Below are 20,691 nucleotides of genomic sequence, written 5' to 3'. Positions count from 1 at the left end.
AGGGTTCCGGGTCCCTCTAGGAAGTGAGCATTGTCTCCCCGCCCTTCTCAGCATGGAAACCTTGGTGAAGGAGTGCATGTGGCCCTATGACATGGATCCAACTGGACTCTTGGAGGGCGTGTGCTCAGGGTGGAGGCTTTCTCATCTACTTACACTTAGTCTGCTTTGGTGAAACACGATTCTTTCGTTGCTGCTCTGCTGTATTCTCACCACCTAAAACTCTACCCATGTATAGGTTCTCTTCTCCTCATTGTTCTTAACTACGGGGTACACTTGATGTCACCCAGAGCTTCAAAATCCCAGGTGCCTAGGTCCCAGCCTGGGGACTTGGACTTTCCAGGGCCCGGGGATCTGGCAACCCAGCTTCCCCAGAGAACGGACCAGGTTGGCAGGGCTACCAGATGTACCCACAGACACGAGAGGGCACTCGGAATCAGGGCTCTGCCATCCTCAGTGCCCCCAAACCTCTGCTCCACGGCTGAAAGATTGGAACAGATGCACCATTGCCTAGGTGGTTGAAAAGATTAGAAATGAATGTCAAAATAACAACACTTCCCTCCCCACCAAGGAGAAAGGGAGTCGGAGGAGGGGAGGGAGGGAGGGAGGGTGGAGGAAGGAGAGAGAAAGACAGAGACTGACTACACCCAGAATTTCAAAAGTGTTAGATAAATATTAGTAGTAGCAACAGTTGCCATCACCCTTTTGTGGGGTCTTCGGAGTAAGGTCCCTGGAGACCGATTATCTCCCACCTACACTGTCTTGTGTGCACCCCTAGGCTACCCCCAGCACAAAGCAGGAGGATGGAGGCCCTTACGTGAGTTACAGCTGCCATCCCAAAGTTCCCAGGTGCCCGTAGCCTGGTGTCGTCACAGTTTCCAGAGCCAAGGGGAGCAGCAATAAAAACAACTCACCTGGGCACACAAGACATGCCAGGCACTTTCCCGAGAGCTTTTGCTGCCACCCTTCTGATCCCTGGGAGATGGAGGTTTTGTTGTCTCCATTTCAGAGGTGAGGACTCAGAGGCTCTGAGCGGGTAGGGCAAAGATAGCTCAGGCCCCAAAGCTAATTGCTGTCCCTGGAGCAGCAGGGACCCAGCACAGCAGGGTTGTAGCAGATACTGTGTGGCCTACAGGAAGGGGCAAGATGACTCGTCCCACACATTCCTGCCCATCTGCAGACTTCACCGTCTTCACCACAGAAGCTCTCTTTGGCTAACACTCGGAAGTGGCAAGGCCGCTGAGCAACTTATGAAACACAGAAGGACAGTGGGTCACCCATGACAGTGAGGACCTGGAGAAGTGCCAGCTACCTCAAGCTGGGAGCCAGGATACTGGAAGCTTACAGAAGCAGGGCCATTGAAAAGTACAATCTCCCTGAGCCCGGCCTAGGAAAGTCAGGCCATGTCGCTGCCTCATACCTGGTCTCCTCTCCTCTTAGCTGAGCAAAACCCCAGAAGCCAAATGCTCCCAAACCTACAGGGCAGGGGCTGGCACCTGCCCGATGACAACACTTGAGGAAACAATCCGCTGGGCAGGAGCCCGGAGGCTGGAGTGGCAAGGATCCCAGTGGGCCACAGGCACAGGCTGGCATGACCCTGGTCCAGTCACGGAGGCCACAGGGCAAGCCGTCACCAGCATGCCGCCGAGATTACCGAGCCCTCATTTCGGAGCAAGTCATTTTAATTTGCCAAAGTGGCAAACTGCAATTATTTCCAAAATGACATTCATTCCTGTATGGCAACAGTTAATACTGTCTAAAAACAGTTCCTTAATTGCATGCATAATTTTAAATTACTGTAATTTGTTCAATATTCTGTGAAAGCCGTTTTCCCCCTCATCAAAGACCTACAAAGACAAAACGGGAAGATAATGAAAGGACTTAATATTCTCGAGCCAAGCTCTAAGTATCTGAACATGGTGCACAGGTAGGTAGCACAGGAATTTTATCAAGCAAGGTGAAAACCGAACACCTCGAAATCGCTAGTGTGTTCCAAGGGTAGCAGACAACCCAGAGAGGAAAGCCTCTTAATCCAGTCTCAAAAACCCCGTGTTCAAGAGAGTGTGACATTTCCCGTTCGCCCCTCTCCACACTTACAGCCTGTGTAAGTAAACTTCTACACCCAGGAATTCGTTAAAGCACTGAGGACAGACACTGCCAGCTTATTCCTGTTCTTCTATAATTTACTAATTCTACAGATAAGGTAAAAGCCATAATACTGCTGTAGTCAGAAAGAGGACCAATGCTACAGTAACCTAAACTTGATTCCTTACAAAATCCACGTGGGAAAAAATTCACAACACTGCTACGTTTAGAGTCATCTACTTTTGGGAAAACCTCTGGCTGGGATGCAAGGGTTACCTGGGGACAAGGGGCAGCAGTGTGAACTGCTCCTGCAGTACAGAAATGGGTTCTTGCCCATCTACTTAAGAAAACTTGCATGCAAGGCTTAGTCAGGAAGAAAAGCACTGAAAACTAGGAGCCTAAAGGGAGAGTCCATGTGCAGGGGCCCTAGAAGCACAGTTCTTTTGCATTTAGTGTGAGGGTACCCGGATAAGTCCCACAGCAGAGACTGGGAGACCACTGGGACACAGGTAGCAATTTTATCCTTACAAACCCCATCTGTACCCACCCAGAGCCAAGAGACTCTCTTCCTCCATACCAAGATCCTACACTGGCCAGCAGGGCTCGGGGTCATCCTCCAGACTCACCCACTGCTAGGTCCTCTCTGGTACCCACGATCCTTGGGCATGTGATAACCTCACTTTTCAAACTCAATGGGGACAGGAAGAAGGCAGAGCACCCCAAAGCAATGGGGAAGGCTCCACAAGTCCATCCTCCAGAGCCATGGCTAAGGGAAGGGTTGAGGGTGCCATGATGAACAGCAGGGTGGGGAAAGGCACGCCAGGGTCCAGGAGTGCTCCCCTGTCTCCACCTCTGGTGCATGCAGCCCCTTTCCTGAGGTGGCGTGAATGCCAGATGCCCGACAGCTGAGCTAGGCCTCCCCGCTTCCCTCACGGGATGACCATGCTAAGCTTCCTTTGGGTTACGATGAGGGGATGGGTACAATTAGCACTTCACAGTGGTTTGCAGCACTCAGCCCACTGGGAAAGAGCTCCGGAGTTTCCACAGCAGGGCATGTCAGGAGCTGGGCACTTCTGTGTGGTCATAACCAGAGAGACCGTGTTACACAATCTACAGACAGAAGGGAAAAGTGCAGCCAGAACAGTATGACTGGAAAGTCACTAACCAGAGAAGAAGCAGCTCTCAGCTCTGCACGCAACCAACATAACACTCTTTCCATTGCCAGAAGTGTACGTTACACGCTCCTGGGACCTGCAGATAGCTTCCTGTGACCCATCATTTTGTGTCCTTGATGCTTTCATATGATCCAGGAAGAGATGAGTTGCCATAGCAATTCAGGACACCAACAATCCAGCTTCCCCGCAAAGCTCTCTGACCTTTGGCTTCCTCTGTGAAACCACCTCCCTGTCGCACCCTTTCTGAAATGGTCATGATGGGCTCACACAAAGGCTCTGTCTACCCAGATCTCCCTGCAGCAGCAAAGCCAGACCTCTAGAGGGAATTGTGTGATACGAAGGAGGGGAAGCCGGCACCAAGAGAACCTCTGCCCTCCCCGGAGCCATGGCTGGCAGGACTGGCAGAGAAGGAGTAGGCCAGGTCCTTGTGCAGAGGGCTGCTCACCTTTACATTGGGAGTGTAGAGATTTCTGAGAGAGGCCAGGGCAGCAGACAGCCCCTCTGTGCTGTAGCCAATCCACAGGGCCTGCAGATGGCTTGAGGAGACTCCAGTCTTCTTACTGAGGCCCTAGAAACAACCAAAGAGAGACGCCTGTGAGAGCTAATACACTGTGCAGAGAGTGGCTACACAAAAGGACACCTCGGTTGGTGAGCTATAATGCAAAGGTCAGGAGATCACAAACCCTGTGAACTACATGCACACCTGGGACAAAGAGAGGGAGGGGGAGGGGAAGGAGGAGAGGGAGAGAAAGAAAACGTGTACATAAGGAGAAAGCTTCTTTTTGCAGAAGGAAATCAGAGGGATGATAAATGATAAAGTTAGAGAGAATCGCCATCTGTAAGTCCTAATGAATGAATCGTTCTGGGCAGTGACCAGTAAAGGTTGGTAGCATTCCAAAGTCAGACACAAGCTCAGCACTGTCTGCTGATGCAGAATATTTCACCACCGTAGTCTTGGTAATTTGCAAGTGGAAAACAAACAAAAACAACAACAACAAAATAACCAACCAAAAACAAAAACCCCTGAAGCCTAAAATAGGCTCTGGACCAGCAGTTTTCAGCCTGTGGGTTGCAACCCTGTGGTGACCAGTGTGGAATGACCCTTTTGCATGGGTTGCCCAAGACCATCAGAAAACAAAGATATTTACACTCTGATTTATAGCAGTAGCAAAATTACAGTTATGAAGGAGCAACAAAAATCATTTTATGGTTTGGGGGTTACCTCTCCATGTCAAACTGTATTAAAGGGTCACAGCATTAGGAAGGTTGAGAACCCCTGCTCTAGACAGGAAATCTAGGGGGAAGGGGTACACATCAAATGTCACTTTGAGAAACAAGGAGACCAGTACAAAACGATATCGGCCATGGATCGAGCTCTGGTTCTTTGATCTGTAATGCGCCACAGGGAATGGAGGCAGGGCTCACAGACACTTCTGAGACTACAGACTGCCTAAAATCTTCAAACCACTATGCTCCCCACACCTCACCTTGAAAATGTGCGCCTTCAGGATGTGGTGGCCAAGCTCCACGGTCTGCTGGCGGTTCAGCTTGCTTTCCTGTCGAGAAAACATGAACGCCAGTAGAGCGTGTCCATTCCTAGGACAAGAAATACAAAGGCTCGTGACAAAGGATCCCATCTCTCCACACCACAGTTCCCTCAGATGAGGACAGCCCACTGTGCCCCTGAACTGTCATCTGTGGGAGGAAGCATGAGTTCAGAGAACATGCAGGCTACTAACTCTTTATAAGGAGGGCAAACAATGATTATTCTGAAGTCATTTGCAGGGCCTTTTCTGGGGTTCTCTATCTCTGCAGGTGACCCTTGGTGCCTGACTTTCCCAGGAACGTCACTGCTCATCGAGGTCACTCTCTCACCACTTGGATTTCTGCTCAAGCCGGTCACAAAAGTGCAAAAGGGCATGGCATTAAGTCACAGCTATAATCACGATGCCTAGCAAGGTGCCCAATTCCAAGCAGATATGCAAGGAAGTACTTATTGGATGAACAGAGGGAAGGATGGGACACAGTCCTCTGGCCTCAGCCCTCCCCCACCCTCACCCCCCACCTCTCACCCCACCATCCCTAGTGGAGCATAGCCGGCATGAGACAGGTCTGACCTTATAGGGAAGGGGAAGAAAAGGCAGGCTCTTAAGAGCAACAGTTCACGGGGAGTTGAGTCTAGAAGCCATGTATCTCGACTCACACAGAACAGCTTGCCTCTGCCTCCTGAGTGGGTTAAAGGCATCCCACAGCCAGTTCATACCAGACTACAAAACTCAATAGCTTTCTATATATGCTTAACAAACCTGCTAAGAAAGAACCCAGGAAAAACAATTCCCTTCACGGTAAGGAGGTGAGAGCCCTCTGCAGTGAAAATTAAAAGCCACTGAAGAAAGAGACTGAAGATACTAGAAAATGGGATGTCCTACATGCAAAGGCTGGTGATACACCATTGTTTAAATGGCCATATCATTGAAAGTGATCCATACAGTCAGTGCAAAATTCCCTATAAAATACCAATGGCGTTCTTGACACAACTAGAAAAAAGTAATCTTTAAGATTCATAGGACAACTCAAAAATGTGGAAAATCCAAATACAATCCGGAGTAAAAGGAGCAATATTGGAGGCACAATATTTGATTTTAAAATATACTAGAGAGTCATAGTAACAAAAGCCAGAATGGCATCAGAATAAAAGCAGACACACAGACCAGTGGACCAGGCCAGACCCTGGGAATAAACACTGTGACCTCAGCCACCTGACTTTCCAGAAGATGCCAAAAACATGTTGCTCAAGAAAAGGCAGATCCCTTAACAAATGATGTTGGAAAAACATCCACATGTTTTCGTGTGTTTGTTTTTTAAATAGAACCATATACATAGCTCTGGTCCTGCACAAAAAGTTAATCCAAATGATTAGAGATCAATGTAAGATCTGAAAAGCAGAGACTGAAGGAAAGGCCATCCAGAGACTGCCCCACCTGGGGATCCATGCCATATACAAACACCAAACCCAGTCACTATTGCTGATGCCAAGAAGTGCTTGCTGACAGGAGCCTGATACAGATGTCTCCTGAGAGGCTCTGCCAGAGCCATATTGAAACACATGAGCACGCTTGCAGCCGAGCACAGGGACCCCAATGGAGGAGTTAGAAAGGACTGAAGGAGCTGAAGAGGTTTTCAATCCCATAGGAAGAACAACAATATCAACCAACCAGATCCCCCCCCCCCACAGCTTCCAGGGACTAAACCATCAACCAAAGAGTACACATGGAGGGACCCACGGCTCCAGCTGCATTGTAGCAGAGGATGGCCTTGTCAGGCATCAATGGGAGGAGAGGCCCTTGGTCCTGTGAAGGATGCCCCAGTATAGGGAATGCCAGGGCATTGAGGAGGGATGGGTGGGTAGGAAGGGGAGCGCCCTCACAGAAGCAGGGGGAGGAGGGATGTTAGAGAGGGCATCCAGGAAAGGGGATATTTGAGATGCAAATGCATAAAATATCCAATAAAAAAATAAAGAACTCAAAAACATTCACACAAAAGAACAAGAAATGCAATCAGCAAATGTTCAGATGAACTGAACAGACGTCTGTCAGAAGAAGTATAAATGGCCAGTAATATGAAAAATGTTCATGTTTAGCCAGTAGGGAAATTCAAATTAATATACACTGAGGAAAAACCCTCTCACGTCAGATAATGTTTACCATCAAGGAAGCAGGGCTGCTGCTGATAGGACTTGCTTAGTACAATGCTTGCCTAGCATGCGTGAAAATCCTGGGTTCAGTCCCCAGCAGGGGGCAGAAGAGATGGAGGGGCACGCGGCTGTGGTCCTGGGACTTAGCTGGTTAAGGAGGATCTGATATCAAGGTCGTTCTTGATATTTAATGAGTTCAAGGCCTGTTGATGTAGGATACATGAGACCTAGTCCCAAACAATGCGACAGACAGCAATAATAAAACAATAAATGCTGGCCAAGAGAACCCTTACATATTTTTGAGGTTGTACAATATAGGTTGTACAAGCCACCATACAAAGAAGTATGGGGGTTCCTCCAAAAACACCTTCCTGTGTGTATACCTTTAAGAATCAAAGTCAACGTACAAGAAAAATACTTTCCAATTGTGTTTGTCCCCACACCCTTCACAATGGCTAAGATGTGGAAAGAATCAGCCTACGCGAGGTACTAGTTAGCTTATGAAGAAGCAGGAGGCATGACATGTACAGTGGAGTGCCATCCAGCCACACAGAAGAATGAGGCTGTCATTTATAGGAAAGAGGCTGGAACTGGAGTTCATCGTGTTAAGTAAGCCTGACTCAGAAGGACAAATGTATCAGGCTTCTGCCATATGTGGCGTCATAAGAAGTCAGCATGAAATGGGGAGAAGGTCTCGTGTGGGTAAGGGGAGGGCAAAACTGCTTAATGGGAGGGACTGCACGTGGTCAAAATACGTTAAATACATATATGAAAGCATACAGTGAAACTATTGCTCTGTATAATGAGTTATATGCTAAATTACCCAGTTACAGATGGCCCCACTGTGGGCAACAAGCACAGACTTCAAGGCCAGCCCAAGGGTTTCCAGGGCTCTCAGCAAAGCACATGGCTTCCCACCTGTCTGAAGTCCCATCCCTCTGTTTCTGTGCAGCCCTCACTCGACTCTCCAACGACTGGCCTTCCCGGGTCTGTTCATGCTCCACATATTCCACTTTAGGTCCAGAAACCAAACTAAGCTATTTCCTTCAACCACATGACCTTGTGAGTGTTACCATGCCCTGTCTGCTTATATGAGGAAATGGCCTCAACAGGTTAGTTAGATGATCTGTCAGAGATCAAACGGCTAATAGCTAGGAGAGGGCAGTCTGCCAGACTCAAGAGCTTGGGCTTGTGGGAGAAAAACACTGGGTACCTACGCCCTTCACGAGGTACCCACCTGGAGGAGACACATTATCACCATACTGGGATTCAGCTAGAAAAACCATGCAAAGAGGAGATGTGTCAAGAGAACCAGGAGGAGGCAGCCCCAGCCTGACACAGTCCAACTTCCCTGCCTCTGAATTTACAGTTCCCTTTCCTTGTGGAGTACAGTCTCAGTGACATTCCCTACCAGACCCCAGTTTCCGGCATCACTGAATCCAAACCACAACTTCCCCTCTCCTCTCTGTGCCTCCTTGCAACTCAGAAGGAAGAAGGCGTCTCCTGAGGAGGCAGGGCTAATTTCTAATAGCCTCTCCCAACCCTCACTGCCCTTCACCTCTCTCGGAATCTCCACCTCCTTCCCTGCAACCCTCCTCCACATCTTGAAGCGCAGAGAGCTTTCCCCCTCCCTGTGCCAAGCTCCCTCACCAAGTCACATCACGCTTCTGTCACGGATGTTCAATCTTCCGACTTCCCCAACCCTGGCCCCCCGAGAGAGGTTCTCCGCAGGCTCCAACTGCTCAAAAGCAGAACCAGCTCTGACTTGAAAAGACCTGATCCATAGCTCCTACCCTTCTACTACTTTCTCCTGCCGCTGGCACAGCAGCCCCTAAGCTCCGTACCCTCCCACTCCTGCCCACAGGCACTCTATTCCCCGGAACCTTCAAGAGTTCTCCAGAGGTGACAGCTAAGAGGTCTTCTGGTGGCCCTTCCCAGTCTTCCACCCCGTGACAGAGCTCCCGTCAAACTAGATGTACTGTTGCCAGAACGTGCCCTGTGCTGCTTCTGATGGCTCTCCCTGTCTGCAGTAGCTTGCCCTTCCTAGTAATACCCTATATCCCTTTCTTCCTCCTGTTAACTGCATGGAGAAAATAGCAGAGACTGTTTTAGATCCTGTGTCCTTGGGAAAGGTTAAGGCGGTGAGAAACTAAGGTTACGGTATTACCACGCCGAGATTTAAAACTGCACAGCTTTTTTGTTTGTTTATTTTGTTTTGGTTTTTCCAGACAGGGTTTCTCTGTGTAGTCTTGGCTGTCCTGGAACTCTCTCTGTAGACCAGGCTGGCCTCAAACCCACACAGATCTGACTGGGTCTGCCTCCCAAGTGCTGGGATTAAAGGTGTGCACTTTAATCAACCTGACCTGCTTATCTCCTTTTAGGAATGTCTGCCACAATCTTCGAGGTACCCTTGCAAAGTGAAAACAGAAAATATATGAACGAGAGAACAAAGCAAAGAGCATGGACGTACTCGACTTCAAAACTCAACACACAGCTCTAGTTATCAAAACAGCATGATAGTAGAATAAAAGCCCACAGACTACCGGAACACAACAGCAAACTCACATTCTTACAGACCACAGATTTCAACAAAAGTGATGCTAACATACAGCAAAGAAAGAACTCTGTTCAAGCAAGCAGGAGAGGGTAAAACTAGAGCTGGAGAGATGGCTCAGCGGTTAAGAGCACTGTCTGCTTGCTCTTCCAGAGGTCCTGAGTTCAATCTCCAGCAGTCACATGGTAGCTCACAACCATCTATCTGTAACGAGATCTGATGCCCTTCCTCTGGGCAGATAGAGCACTCATATACATAAATAAATAAATTTTCAAAAGGGCTAGAGAGATGGCTCAGCGGTTGAGAACTCTGATTGTGCTCTCCCAGGTTCTGAGAGGTTCTGAGTTCAAATTCCCAGCAACCACATGGTGGTTTCATAACCATCTGGAATGAGATTTGGTGCCCTCTTCTGGCCTGCAACCTACATGCAGGTAGAATGCTGTATACATAGTAAATATCTAGATAGATAGATAGATAGATAGATAGATAGATAGATAGATAGATAGATATAGATAGATGGATGGATGGATGGATGGATGGATGGATGGATGGATGGATGGATGGATGGATAGATAAAATGTAAGACTAAGCTATGGAGTAGAAGGAAAACAGGAAAATCTTGAAGGTGTTAGAATGAAGAAGGACTGCCCTGAAGAAGACCTCAAAAGCATTGGAAAGCAAAAGCAAAGCAGACAGGTAGGGCTGAAGAGAGAGAAGTCAGCACAGGGATAGCCTACGAAATGGGTACATTCATGAGACGTGATCCTCAGGTCCTGGTGATTGTGTCTGCAGTTACTGTTACTGTGTGGAGCAGCCACCACACTCAGACGTGCCTTGCACTGTACCACCAACCACTGTTCAAAATGCAGCACTCCTCTAACACCAGCCCTGAGAATCTCCTGATGTTCTTTGTCTCTGCGAACTCAAGCTGCAGCTCCCCTCCCTCACCATGCAACATGCTCCCTCTCCCTGAAAAAACATGTAACGTGGTGAGCAGTGTCACCACTCATACTTCGATGCCTCTGGTAATCTGCTTTTAGTAGGCAACCTGCTGAGCTAAACCAGGTCTGAACGATAATAAACCCGGAGTCCAGTGTCACCTACACCCATGGGGAGTACAGGTCGGGAGGGTGGTGGCCATGTGGCTCCCAGGAACTCACTGGCCTCTTCACTTCCAGAGCCAATCATCTGGCCCCGTGCCCACAAAAGCTCTGAGGAGACAATGAGTAGTTTGCCAGCCCCATCACTAGAGTAGGGGCAATGCTGACCCAGAGAAGAGCTGCTCAGGAAAACAAAGATGCCAGCTACACAGATATCGCATATTACTGTGATATTATTAAAAACTATAAAGTTTTCTATCAGTTCCCACAAGTTGGATCCACTCGCTCCAGCTGCTATTGTACCACGCGGTCAAAAGCCTCCCTCTCCCAGCTGTCTCCCTTTTAGCCGCCCTTTCTGCGTGGTCACCTAGGCGGTTGTTAACACGCCTGACACACACATTGAATGCTATTGTGGCCCATGCCATGCTAGCCCCAAGCATTCTATAGCCTAGCACGGCTTCCTGTCACCAACTCTGTTCACACTCCCAACAACCCAGTTAAGTCATGATTCAATAAACTGGAACCCAACAACCAGGTGTATATGTTAAATGGTCAATATACAATGCATCCACACCATGAACTTACAACCAATTGATAAGGATATGAACCGCCCATCTAGACACACAAAATCCTATACACATCCATCCCTTAAGAATATTCCTAACAGGAATTAGAGAAAGGACTGAAAGAGCTTGAAGGGGCTTGAGACCCCATATGAACAACAATGCCAATCAACCAGAGCTTCCAGGGACTAAGCCACTACCCAAAGACTATCATGGACTGACCCTGGACTCTGACCTCATAGGTAATGAGTAGCCTAGTGAGATCACCAGTGGAAGGGGAAGCCCTTGGTCCTGCTAAGACTGAACCCCCAGTGAACATGATTGTTGGGGGGAGGCGGCAATGGGGGAGGTGGGGAGGAACACACATAAAAAGGGGAGGGGGAGGGTTAGGGGATGTTGGCTTGGAAACTGGGAAAGGGAATAACAATCGAAATGTAAATAAGAAATACCCAAGTTAATATAGATGAAAAAAAAAAGAATATTCCTAACAACCTGTATCTATGTACAGATTGCACGGCTGCCTCCATGTTGCTTCTCCCGCTGCTTCTCCCCTCGCTCCAGTCTCCTCTCTAAAACTTTTCTCCCGCCCATCCTTCCTTCTTGACCAATGACAGGCCTCGTTCTATCCTGTGCCTGCCTTCACCTGCATAACGACATCAACCTACAGGGTCTTGAAAATGGCCATGGCCAAAATCACTAGGAGCCTCCTGACCTCTCACCTATTGTGTACTAGGAGGCAGGCAAGCAGGCAAGCAGGCAAGTATCCTGCCTGGCCTTCTCTGCGAGGAGACAGCTAACTAGATTATAGGGCTCCCTTCTGCCCTCACACATCTGTGCTATATGGCCGAGGGTAGTCAGGAAGTGGCAGGGGGTTAAGGATCCAAGACACTCCCACTCCATCCCTCCCCTGGTCACTGACAAGCTTGCTAGTCCCTAAAGCAGAGACATATTACCCATGTATAGCCCTGCCACGCTGGTGGGATGAATCAGACCAATGAAAACAATTAGCATCTAGGAGCCACGTCCCCGGCACCACCTCCCTGGCACTACCTCCCTGCCTTCTACCCAAATACACTAGAAGTGCCCTGCCATTCCAAGGAATCTACAAAGAGAATCTTTGTAGATCCTGACCAAATACGGGGAAGCAAACAACAAAACCACCGAGTACTTGGTGCTTAAATCCCCGTGAGAGCCAACAGAAGCAAGCATCTGCGTTACCTGGGCTCACACAGGAAGGCTGTGCTCTCGCCATCCGCTCTCCACACCAGCCACTCTCTGAAGGACGGGTGGCAGAACATCCGGGTTTTGTCTCTCCTCTTAATGAGGAAGCAAGAGAGGGCCTCCATCCTCTGCTGAAAGTCCTCCCAGCCCTGCTCGCCTTGGATGTGACCGGCGTTGATTGCCTGGAATATCTGCTCATCCGTCATGGGGTGGAGGGACGCGAGGGCCACGTTCAAAATGGGAAGGGCTCGGTCGAAGGCAGACTGGGTCATGAACTTCATGTTGCACTGCAGCAAATAGAGCTCAGACAGAGACACGGGCACCACCTTGTAGCTGGCGCTCTTTATGACCAGGTGGCCCCGCTGGAAGAGGTCCAGCGTGAGCTTGAGGTACAGGTAGGAGCCAAGGCTCCGCAGCACCAGGTGGCTGCTGACTTTGCCGATGAGGGCGGCATCGGCCTTGCCATTCAGGGAGATGTTGCTGAGGATGTCCTGACTGCTGTGGACCCTGTGCTGGACGTATGCGTGCAGGTCGCTGTGGATGTCCTGGTTGTCTGGGAAGTCGTCTAAGGAAAGCTTGACAAACGGCAGCGCGCTGATGATTTCCTGAGAGAGAGAAAAAAAAAAACGCAATCCCGGTGTTAGCCCCCAAAAAGATTCCCTCCTCACTTTAAACCAGGCTCGCCCGGCCCCTTTCAAGGAGGATTTTCGTGGATTACAGGGACTCGCTGTTTTGTATTCAAACATGTAATAGGATGAGGTACTGATAAAAAGCTTAAATGAAAGAAATCCCGAGGGGAGATAGGATCTCTCCCAAAGCCCCCACTGAGGACTCTGGGCCAAGCAAGCAGAGGGAGGGGCCCCAGGAGGCAGCAGCAGCAACAGCAGCCAGGCCACACCAACAAAAGGGGCAGAGAGACCCTGCAGGTGACCCGATACCCATAATCCCCGAGCAGCTGGTTCTAGAACCAGGGTAAACACGAACCAACACGGCGCGTCCAAGAACGCAGCCAGACCCTGAGGTAAGATGCGCCCTCTCCGCATCAGATACCAGGGCTGTGTAACCCTGCCAGGGAACAGGAGACTTCCCGCTCCGCCTGTGTCCCCAGACAATGGGCAGCAGGAATCACTTCCTGCTCAGCTACAGCACGCTCTCGGTTTAAAAGAATTTTAAGTATTCTTTTCGAAAAAAGTATTTTGTTTTGTCTGCATCTCTGTGCACCAAGTGCATGCCTGGTACCCATGACGAGGGTGTCGGACCAGGGAGGTAGGGTTATGGTGGTTGTGAGCCACCGTATGGGTGCCAGGAAGCAAACCCAAGTTGTACAAAAGAGCAGCCCACGCCCTTAATCGCTGACCCATCTCTCCTGCCCTAAGTAAACCGTTGGCTGAATCTGAACTGCACAGGGTCACTGACGTTCCTGCTCCTTTATTCCCAAGACAAGGTCCTAGCTCCAAGAAACAATTTAACTTCTCACAAACGCTTCTGAAGCCCATGCCGTTTTTTAAGGTAGTAATGGCAGGAAGAGGGTAGTGGATGGCCGCTCCCATTCTGCACGGAAACTGATCTTAGCAACAAGCCAGCACAGGGATACAGGAACCAGTCCCAAGTTTTAATCCAGCTGCTAGATTGTGCTTAATATGGGAGACCTGACTGAAAACGTATGACCCAAAAGGTCATAGAGAGAAGCGTGGGCTGCCATTTAAATGTAGGTTTAATCGCGGGTCTTAGTAAGGAAAAAAAACACGAACTCGATCACCCAGCTCCACGAAATGAAACAAGTCACGCCCATAACAAATGGCTCCCGAACCCAGAAGCTCCAGTACTTTGCTTGACCGGAAACCTCAGTCGGAAATCTCAGCCGGTTCACACCTCACTACAGAAGCCAGGTGTATGCGCTGCCATTTCACTGACAGTAGGCTGCTCAGCTGACACTGTGACGATTCTTGTTCCTATGGGACTCTCTGGACCACGTTTTTCAAAGTCCCAATAATGGTTTTCAATTCAGTAGCCAAATGGGCTCTAACACTAGCCCAGGAACACTTGCCTCTGTATACGTGGGGGGTGGGAACTTGGAGAGAGAGCGGGGGAGGGAGGAATATTTTATCACCTGAAAATTTGCTCTCACAGTCACGATCAACTTCAGCCAGGTGGGGAACTTAGGAATGATTTTGGTAATGAATGAAGACAGCGTGTCCCCGTAATCAGGCTTATGAAATTCGGCTTCATTCAAGCCATCTATCAAGATGATGTATTCCTCTTCTGGAATTTTCTGCTCTGAAAGATGAAATGATTTTTCCAAATTAAGAAATGATACGTTTCTGTAACATGGCGCCACCCAGTGCATTCTAACATGCAGCTTAAAAGTGTTAGCAAAACCTCAAAAAGGTTTACATATGGCAGGAGACACGTTTTTCAACGAACCATATTTCCTATTAAATTTATAATGGAAAACAGAGTACCGAGCCAAAAGAAAACCAAGTCTTACAAAACAGTTCTCAGAAACATACTGCATTACAGACATCAGCACAGAGCTCCGTCTTACACAGTTAGTTCTGCATCCCAGGATCATGTACAATACGGTTAGTTCTTCACAAACCCGGTAACCTGCAGCCAAAGTCACTGACATGCAGACCGCCTAAACCTGGAGCAGACACCTGGCCCACTGCTGGAACCCCTCAGCTGCCTGACTCCGAAATCCGAGGACCAGGAGTTCCCCATGGCACCACCAAGGGCTGTGTGGCCAGAATCTCTGGGCAGTGAAAGTGCTGCGTCACGGATGCCCAGGGCAGGTCCTTTGCACAGCAGCCTAAAGCTGGTTTTCTGTTTTACTAGCAACAGCTTTCTGCTCAGGGCACGGAGAGAGCATGACACAGCCATTTCAGACCCTCTTTCCAGTATCTTCTAGCAGAAGATGCTTTGTAGACGGGTAACTCAAAAAGGAGGAAGGTAAGGGATGGAAGCCTGGAGGATCAATGATGTCACTGACAATCCTACTTGAGAAGGGGAAAGGCGGGGGCAGGGAAACTAAATGAAAACTCCTAGAAATGGTATTAGATATAGATCTCAACTCAATCCCAACAATGCACTGGTTTCGCTGCGGCCTGGAGTGTAGGCACTCTTCAGTGTGTGTATTACCTACACAGAGCACTGTTACGTGGGAGACCAGATTGTGCCTCCTCGAAATGTGGACAACTGTGACGGAGAAAACAAGGAAGTAATTCCGGGCAGCCCCCTGCCCACTCTTTTAGCTTACAGCCAGGAAAAGACTTTCTACCAGGAAAAGGGAAGCAGAGGGCAGGGTCCCAACCTCTGGAGAAGCGGAGAAGTCTGGGTCTCAAAGCTCACCAACCACTTACAACTAGCATTAATCTTCCCACGGACTCATCTTCCCAGTTCCCTGCCTCTGAAGGCGAAGCTGTTTCCTGTTTTGCTTTGACATCTTACCACTCCTAAAAGATCCTTCAGAAGATGAGCCTTAAAGCCCTGCTCTCGGTAGCCATTCACAGCCATGCGCTGTGGGTATTAATAAGCTCTCTTGGCGCTGCCTACAACTGGCTCATCTCATAGACCAAGTATCACATCTCTGTGGGACAGTAAGTCTTCCCGACAGTCGCAGGGCTTCCCTAGAACTGCTCAGCTGTTGATTTCATCTACACCAGAGACGCTGCATTAGAAACGATGCCCCAGAAGACAGAGGTGGTGGCATCAGATATGTATTGAGTCATCCACATCCTGTGCCTGTCACACCCCTGGGGCTAAGCTGGCCACCCGTCTGGGGACCACTTGGGCATCTGCCGTTACTGGGGAGTAACCACAAGGCTTCTGGGAGGTACCGTTTCTTAGGTTTGTAAGTGGCTCCAGGACGCCCCTCTTGAAAGCAGCCACGGGATCCTGCACACAGGAGCGGAGGTTCAGCATGCTCTGTAGCTGGGGCTCCCTGATCAGAAGGTCTCGGTAAGCAGCCAGCTGGTGGGACCGGCACAGCAAAGCTGCAATGCTGTGCACAAACTCAGGTACCAGACACGTGTACGTGTTGTCCGCCTGGCAGTAATGGTAGGCCACCACCTAGGGAGAAACCGAGACATCAGCAGCCACCGTCCCACGCCCTCCACAGCTCCCTGCATGAACTCAAACAGGAGCGCAAACAACTCTTCCTGAGGTAAGACACTGAGTGTCTGCTCCCTAAGACTGAGTCACTGACTGGCTTATTTATTCTGTTCTTCTTCATCTTGCTGAGTTCCCGGATGACTACTAGTTGCAGCCGCAAATCCATCTTGATTAACACAAAATTCAGGACGACTGTATTCTGTATTGAACGTGGATTAGCGAAAGTCATTTATAAAACCTAATGCCTCGTCCTGACTCAGAGCACTTCCAAGCAAGCCGTGTTCCCAGTGCTGCCATCTGCCCTGAATTTCAGTTCTCAGCAGCAGCAGCAGCACCCTGAGGGAACCCTCTGCTTATCCAAAAAGCACAGGATCAAGTTGGCGCTAGGAACCCAAGCTGTAAAGTCAGAGCTGCTGCTTCCTCCTGGCAGAAGTGGCTCTCGCCCCCTCCCTTCATCCGCACTTCAAGGGACGATACTGAGACATTCAAAAGGGGCAGAGAAGCCATTGCCAGATATGTGCCTATTGAAAGGGGCTCGAGTGGAGGAAGGGAAGAGCTGTCAACAGGCTGCAAGGCCGAGGGGGTTCCCTCCGTGAGGCAGATTGGCAGCAGCATCCCACGTATGCCCCAACAGTGCCAGTGCCGAGCTCTTGGGAACAGGAGGTGTGCTCTATAGAAATAAAAGCCCCACCATGCTGCAAATGTGGACAGAAGCAAGAATGTGAGTGAGAAGTGAGAAAGGCTGGAAGGACAGCACACTTGTGTGAGGCGCCCTGTGCTTTCTAGAGTTTTCCAAGTCGCCACTGTCCAGCTCAGCCAAATCTGCAGGTTCTCTAGTGACAGGCCACAGAACACAGGCTTCGGTGCGTCATGGAGGCCATGGACGCAGGGTAAACTGTGTCAACGTGACAATGCAGTTCAAGATCTTCCGTGGGATCCTAAGATGGCGGCAGACTCTTAGCGAGAAACAAGAGGTTCTACAATGCAGCCTTAAGGCAGCAGTTCTCAACCTTCCCGATGCTGCAGCTCCTCCTGTTGTGTTGACCTCCACCCATAAAGTTATTTCCATTGCTGCTTTATAACTGTGACTCTGCTACTGTTGGAGATAGAGGTTTGCAAAAGGATGGGGCCCACTGTCTTAGGGTAATTTACCACCATATTTTCTAGTGTAGATTACCATCTGCCCTTGGAGAAATGCTCCATGCTCTTCTACATGAACATGAAGAGCAGAAACCTATGCCAATCATCATAAGCTATCCAGTACCACACTGCCTTGTGCAACATTTGAGGACAGCATCCTGGTAACCCAAAGCAGGCCACTAAGACCACAGGTAGTTTTTAAAATTTGAATAAAGTTGATTTAAATCACAGGACACGCTATAGGTCATAGGACAAAGACAATTCAGTAACACCTTTGCTTCTGTAACCCGTGTGGTTATGTGTGCACACATGTTGTAAGGTGGGCCTCTTACTCTGGGTCACAATTATGATGTTCAAAAAAAACCTCCCTGCAAGGGTAGCTTTGAGGCCAGACTCCTTCATCTCAGATCATTCTTTCAAGACCAGAGGGCTGCTCTGAACCAGAGGTCAGATGGGGACTCACTATGCTACAAGCAGCTGCCTTCTGGGGGGGGCAGGTGACAGTGGGAGGGGCTGGGCTGAGAGATACCTCATCAAGGTGAGAAATGTGCCTGCTTTCATGCAGAAGGTGGTCTATGAGCCAATGTGGGACAAAGCAGGAGGAGGAGGCACTCAGAAAATGCTTGATGATCATGTAGTTAAAGAAAAAAGGCAGCCAAGGGTCTTTTTACAACCTCCCAAAAAAGCAGGTGCAGAGGGTGCAGAGGACCACAGGACCCAGGCAACCGGGTGCAGGCAGAAGTGGTCTGGGCCAAGTTGAAAGCTTCTCTCATCTGCTTACACAGCAAATGAAAGGGCGTGTGCCTGTGCCATCGGATGTGCGGTGAGTACATGGTTATCCTACTGCCTCAAGGAACTCTGAGGGGACCCCTCTGCTGTTGTCTTCAGGATTTATTCTCATTAAAGCCTTTTCTTTTGGAGCACTCAATCGAGCTTTATCAAGAGCTATAGTTCACTTCAGCACCAAGCAATTGTTTCTGTTTTAAAACCCTCTTTCAAACTCATTTTTCAATGCCACCTACGTGACTCTCTCTCTGGGAGACCCCGTGTCAGAGGCACGTTACCTTAGAGGCGAGGTATTTCACCGCATCCTCTCTTGGTCTCTGGCTGTCAACAGTACCGGGCCCGGGAGGTGTTCTGGCCGCACCGAGAGCGCTTGTGGAAGAACTCGGTGAAAGTAACGGAGTACCGGGAAGGTCATGGGTGGGATCTGAGGCTGGAGAGAGAGCCACAGACTGGACGTCAGCATGTGGTATAACCAGTGAGGAGTACACTTCTGAATTTGAGTACTAACAAGTGAGCAGGCATAGCTCAGCCTGAGGTCTGGAATGAGCACACCGACTCCCGCCTCATCTCCTCCCCTGCAGAGAGAGCTGCCTTCCTAGGGTCCATCTCGTCTGGTTTAAAACAAATCTGCTGGACAGTGGTGGTGCACACCTTTAATCCCAGTATTCGGGAGGCAGAGGCAGGCAAATCTCTGAGTTCGAGGCCAGCCTGGTCTACAGAGTGGGTTCCAGGATGGCCAGGACAGAAAACCCTGCCTCAAAAAGCAAAAACAAAACAAAACAAAACAAATATCTCACATAACTCTCTTGTGCCCGTTCCTATTTCACAGTATTTTCTACGGAGTAGGTTCACTGTCCATGAAACAGTCAGGAAGCCAGGCATGGCAGGGTGCGCCTGGATCTCAGCACTTGGGGAAGGGGTTAAGAGGATCTCAAATTCAAAGGTAGCCTGGAACATAGGGAGTCCTTGTTCACAGCGAGAATGCAAATGGTTAGCTATTCTGTCTCCCGTCTAAATTAGTCTTCCTGTTTTTGGTAAAGCCAGCAGAGAAGAAAAGGCTGTGGTAACAGGATATAAAAGGATTATGCATAGGGCTGGAGAGATGGCTCAGTGGTTAAGAGCACTGACTACTCTTCCAGAGGTCCTGAGTTCAATTCCCAGCAACCACCTGGTGGCTCACAACCATCTGTAATGGGATCTGATGCCCTCTTCTGGTGTGTCTGAAGACAGCTACATGGTACTCATATACATACAATAAATAAATATATCTTTTAAAAAAATTCTGCATAGGATAAAGGAAGGTAAACTAAGTGTGGGCACAGACACACACACACGCACACACGCATGCACACATGCACGCACGCACGCAATGCATTCAACTCTTATTTGCCTTGTTTTTTCAATAGTCTGAGCACTTGGTTTCAAGATCCAAATTTCCACTTGATCAAAACCCTCTGCAGTAACGTATGCCTTGCATGCAAAACCCCCTTCGTTGAAAGAGGGAGACAAGGGCTCCATGTCAGAGGATACAAGAAGGCTACCATCATTCCAGACATAGCTAACACACCCCCTAACAATGGGAGGCCCTCTCTCTCCCTCTCCACTCAAAAACAGGCACTAAAACCAAACACCCCATCACACTACTGTGACTAGAAGGATCCAGACAGCTCACAGCATAACCAATAAACTTAGACCCAATACAGCAGCTAGAACAACTTACAGAGAACTGGTAATTACTGTTCATTCAAGCAGGAGTTCCCTCCATCTATCTTCTATCAATATAATAGGCCAGATAAGTAGCACCACGCACGTACTTTTGAGAGATGAACTGGGGCTGCTGGATGCTATCTGTCTCATGCGGCTTCCATGACAGCTCAGTGCCACCAACTTGGAAATGATGGCTGTCTTCCCAAACCCTACGTTTCCCACCACCACTGCTCCTCTGTTTTCTGCCAGTTCTGTGTTCCTCAAGTTCTCTTCTATCTGTTGAAAGAGCCAATCTCTTCCCACAAACACTGAGTCGGTCGTGATGCTTGGCACTTCGAACAGCAAGGGCTTCAACAAAATCTCCTGTGGTTTGTAGGGAGCAAACCGTGCTTCAAAACAAACAAACAAACAAACAAACAAATAATCATCGTTAGCAGAAGGGAGCATCATTTAAGATAAAAAGAAACACATGTCTAACTTGGTTCTATAAATTTGTCTAGGATACTCTATTCATTATTTTTTTTGTTCCCCAGAGTATCCTGTTAAAATAACTCCTGGT

General features: G+C 49.0%; 1 protein-coding gene across 1 annotated transcript in view; it reads right to left on the bottom strand.

Moving 5' to 3' along the window:
* Tanc1 (tetratricopeptide repeat, ankyrin repeat and coiled-coil containing 1) overlaps nt 1-20,691 on the bottom strand; it is a 228,616-nt gene that overhangs the window by 33,744 nt on the left and 174,181 nt on the right. The window contains exons 10-16 of the mRNA XM_032903343.1: nt 20,240-20,521; nt 18,704-18,855; nt 16,226-16,457; nt 14,500-14,666; nt 12,387-12,994; nt 4,745-4,853; nt 3,703-3,825 (exon numbers count right to left, since the gene is read on the bottom strand). Of these exons, the coding sequence (XP_032759234.1) occupies nt 3,703-3,825; nt 4,745-4,853; nt 12,387-12,994; nt 14,500-14,666; nt 16,226-16,457; nt 18,704-18,855; nt 20,240-20,521 (1,673 nt within the window). The remainder of the gene's footprint in view (nt 1-3,702; nt 3,826-4,744; nt 4,854-12,386; nt 12,995-14,499; nt 14,667-16,225; nt 16,458-18,703; nt 18,856-20,239; nt 20,522-20,691) is intronic.

Source organism: Rattus rattus, chromosome 5 (assembly GCF_011064425.1).
Source record: "Rattus rattus isolate New Zealand chromosome 5, Rrattus_CSIRO_v1, whole genome shotgun sequence".
Lineage (NCBI taxonomy): Eukaryota > Metazoa > Chordata > Mammalia > Rodentia > Muridae > Rattus > Rattus rattus.
Note: the sequence above shows the minus strand (reverse complement) of the source record. Positions and strands in the feature narration are given on the sequence as shown.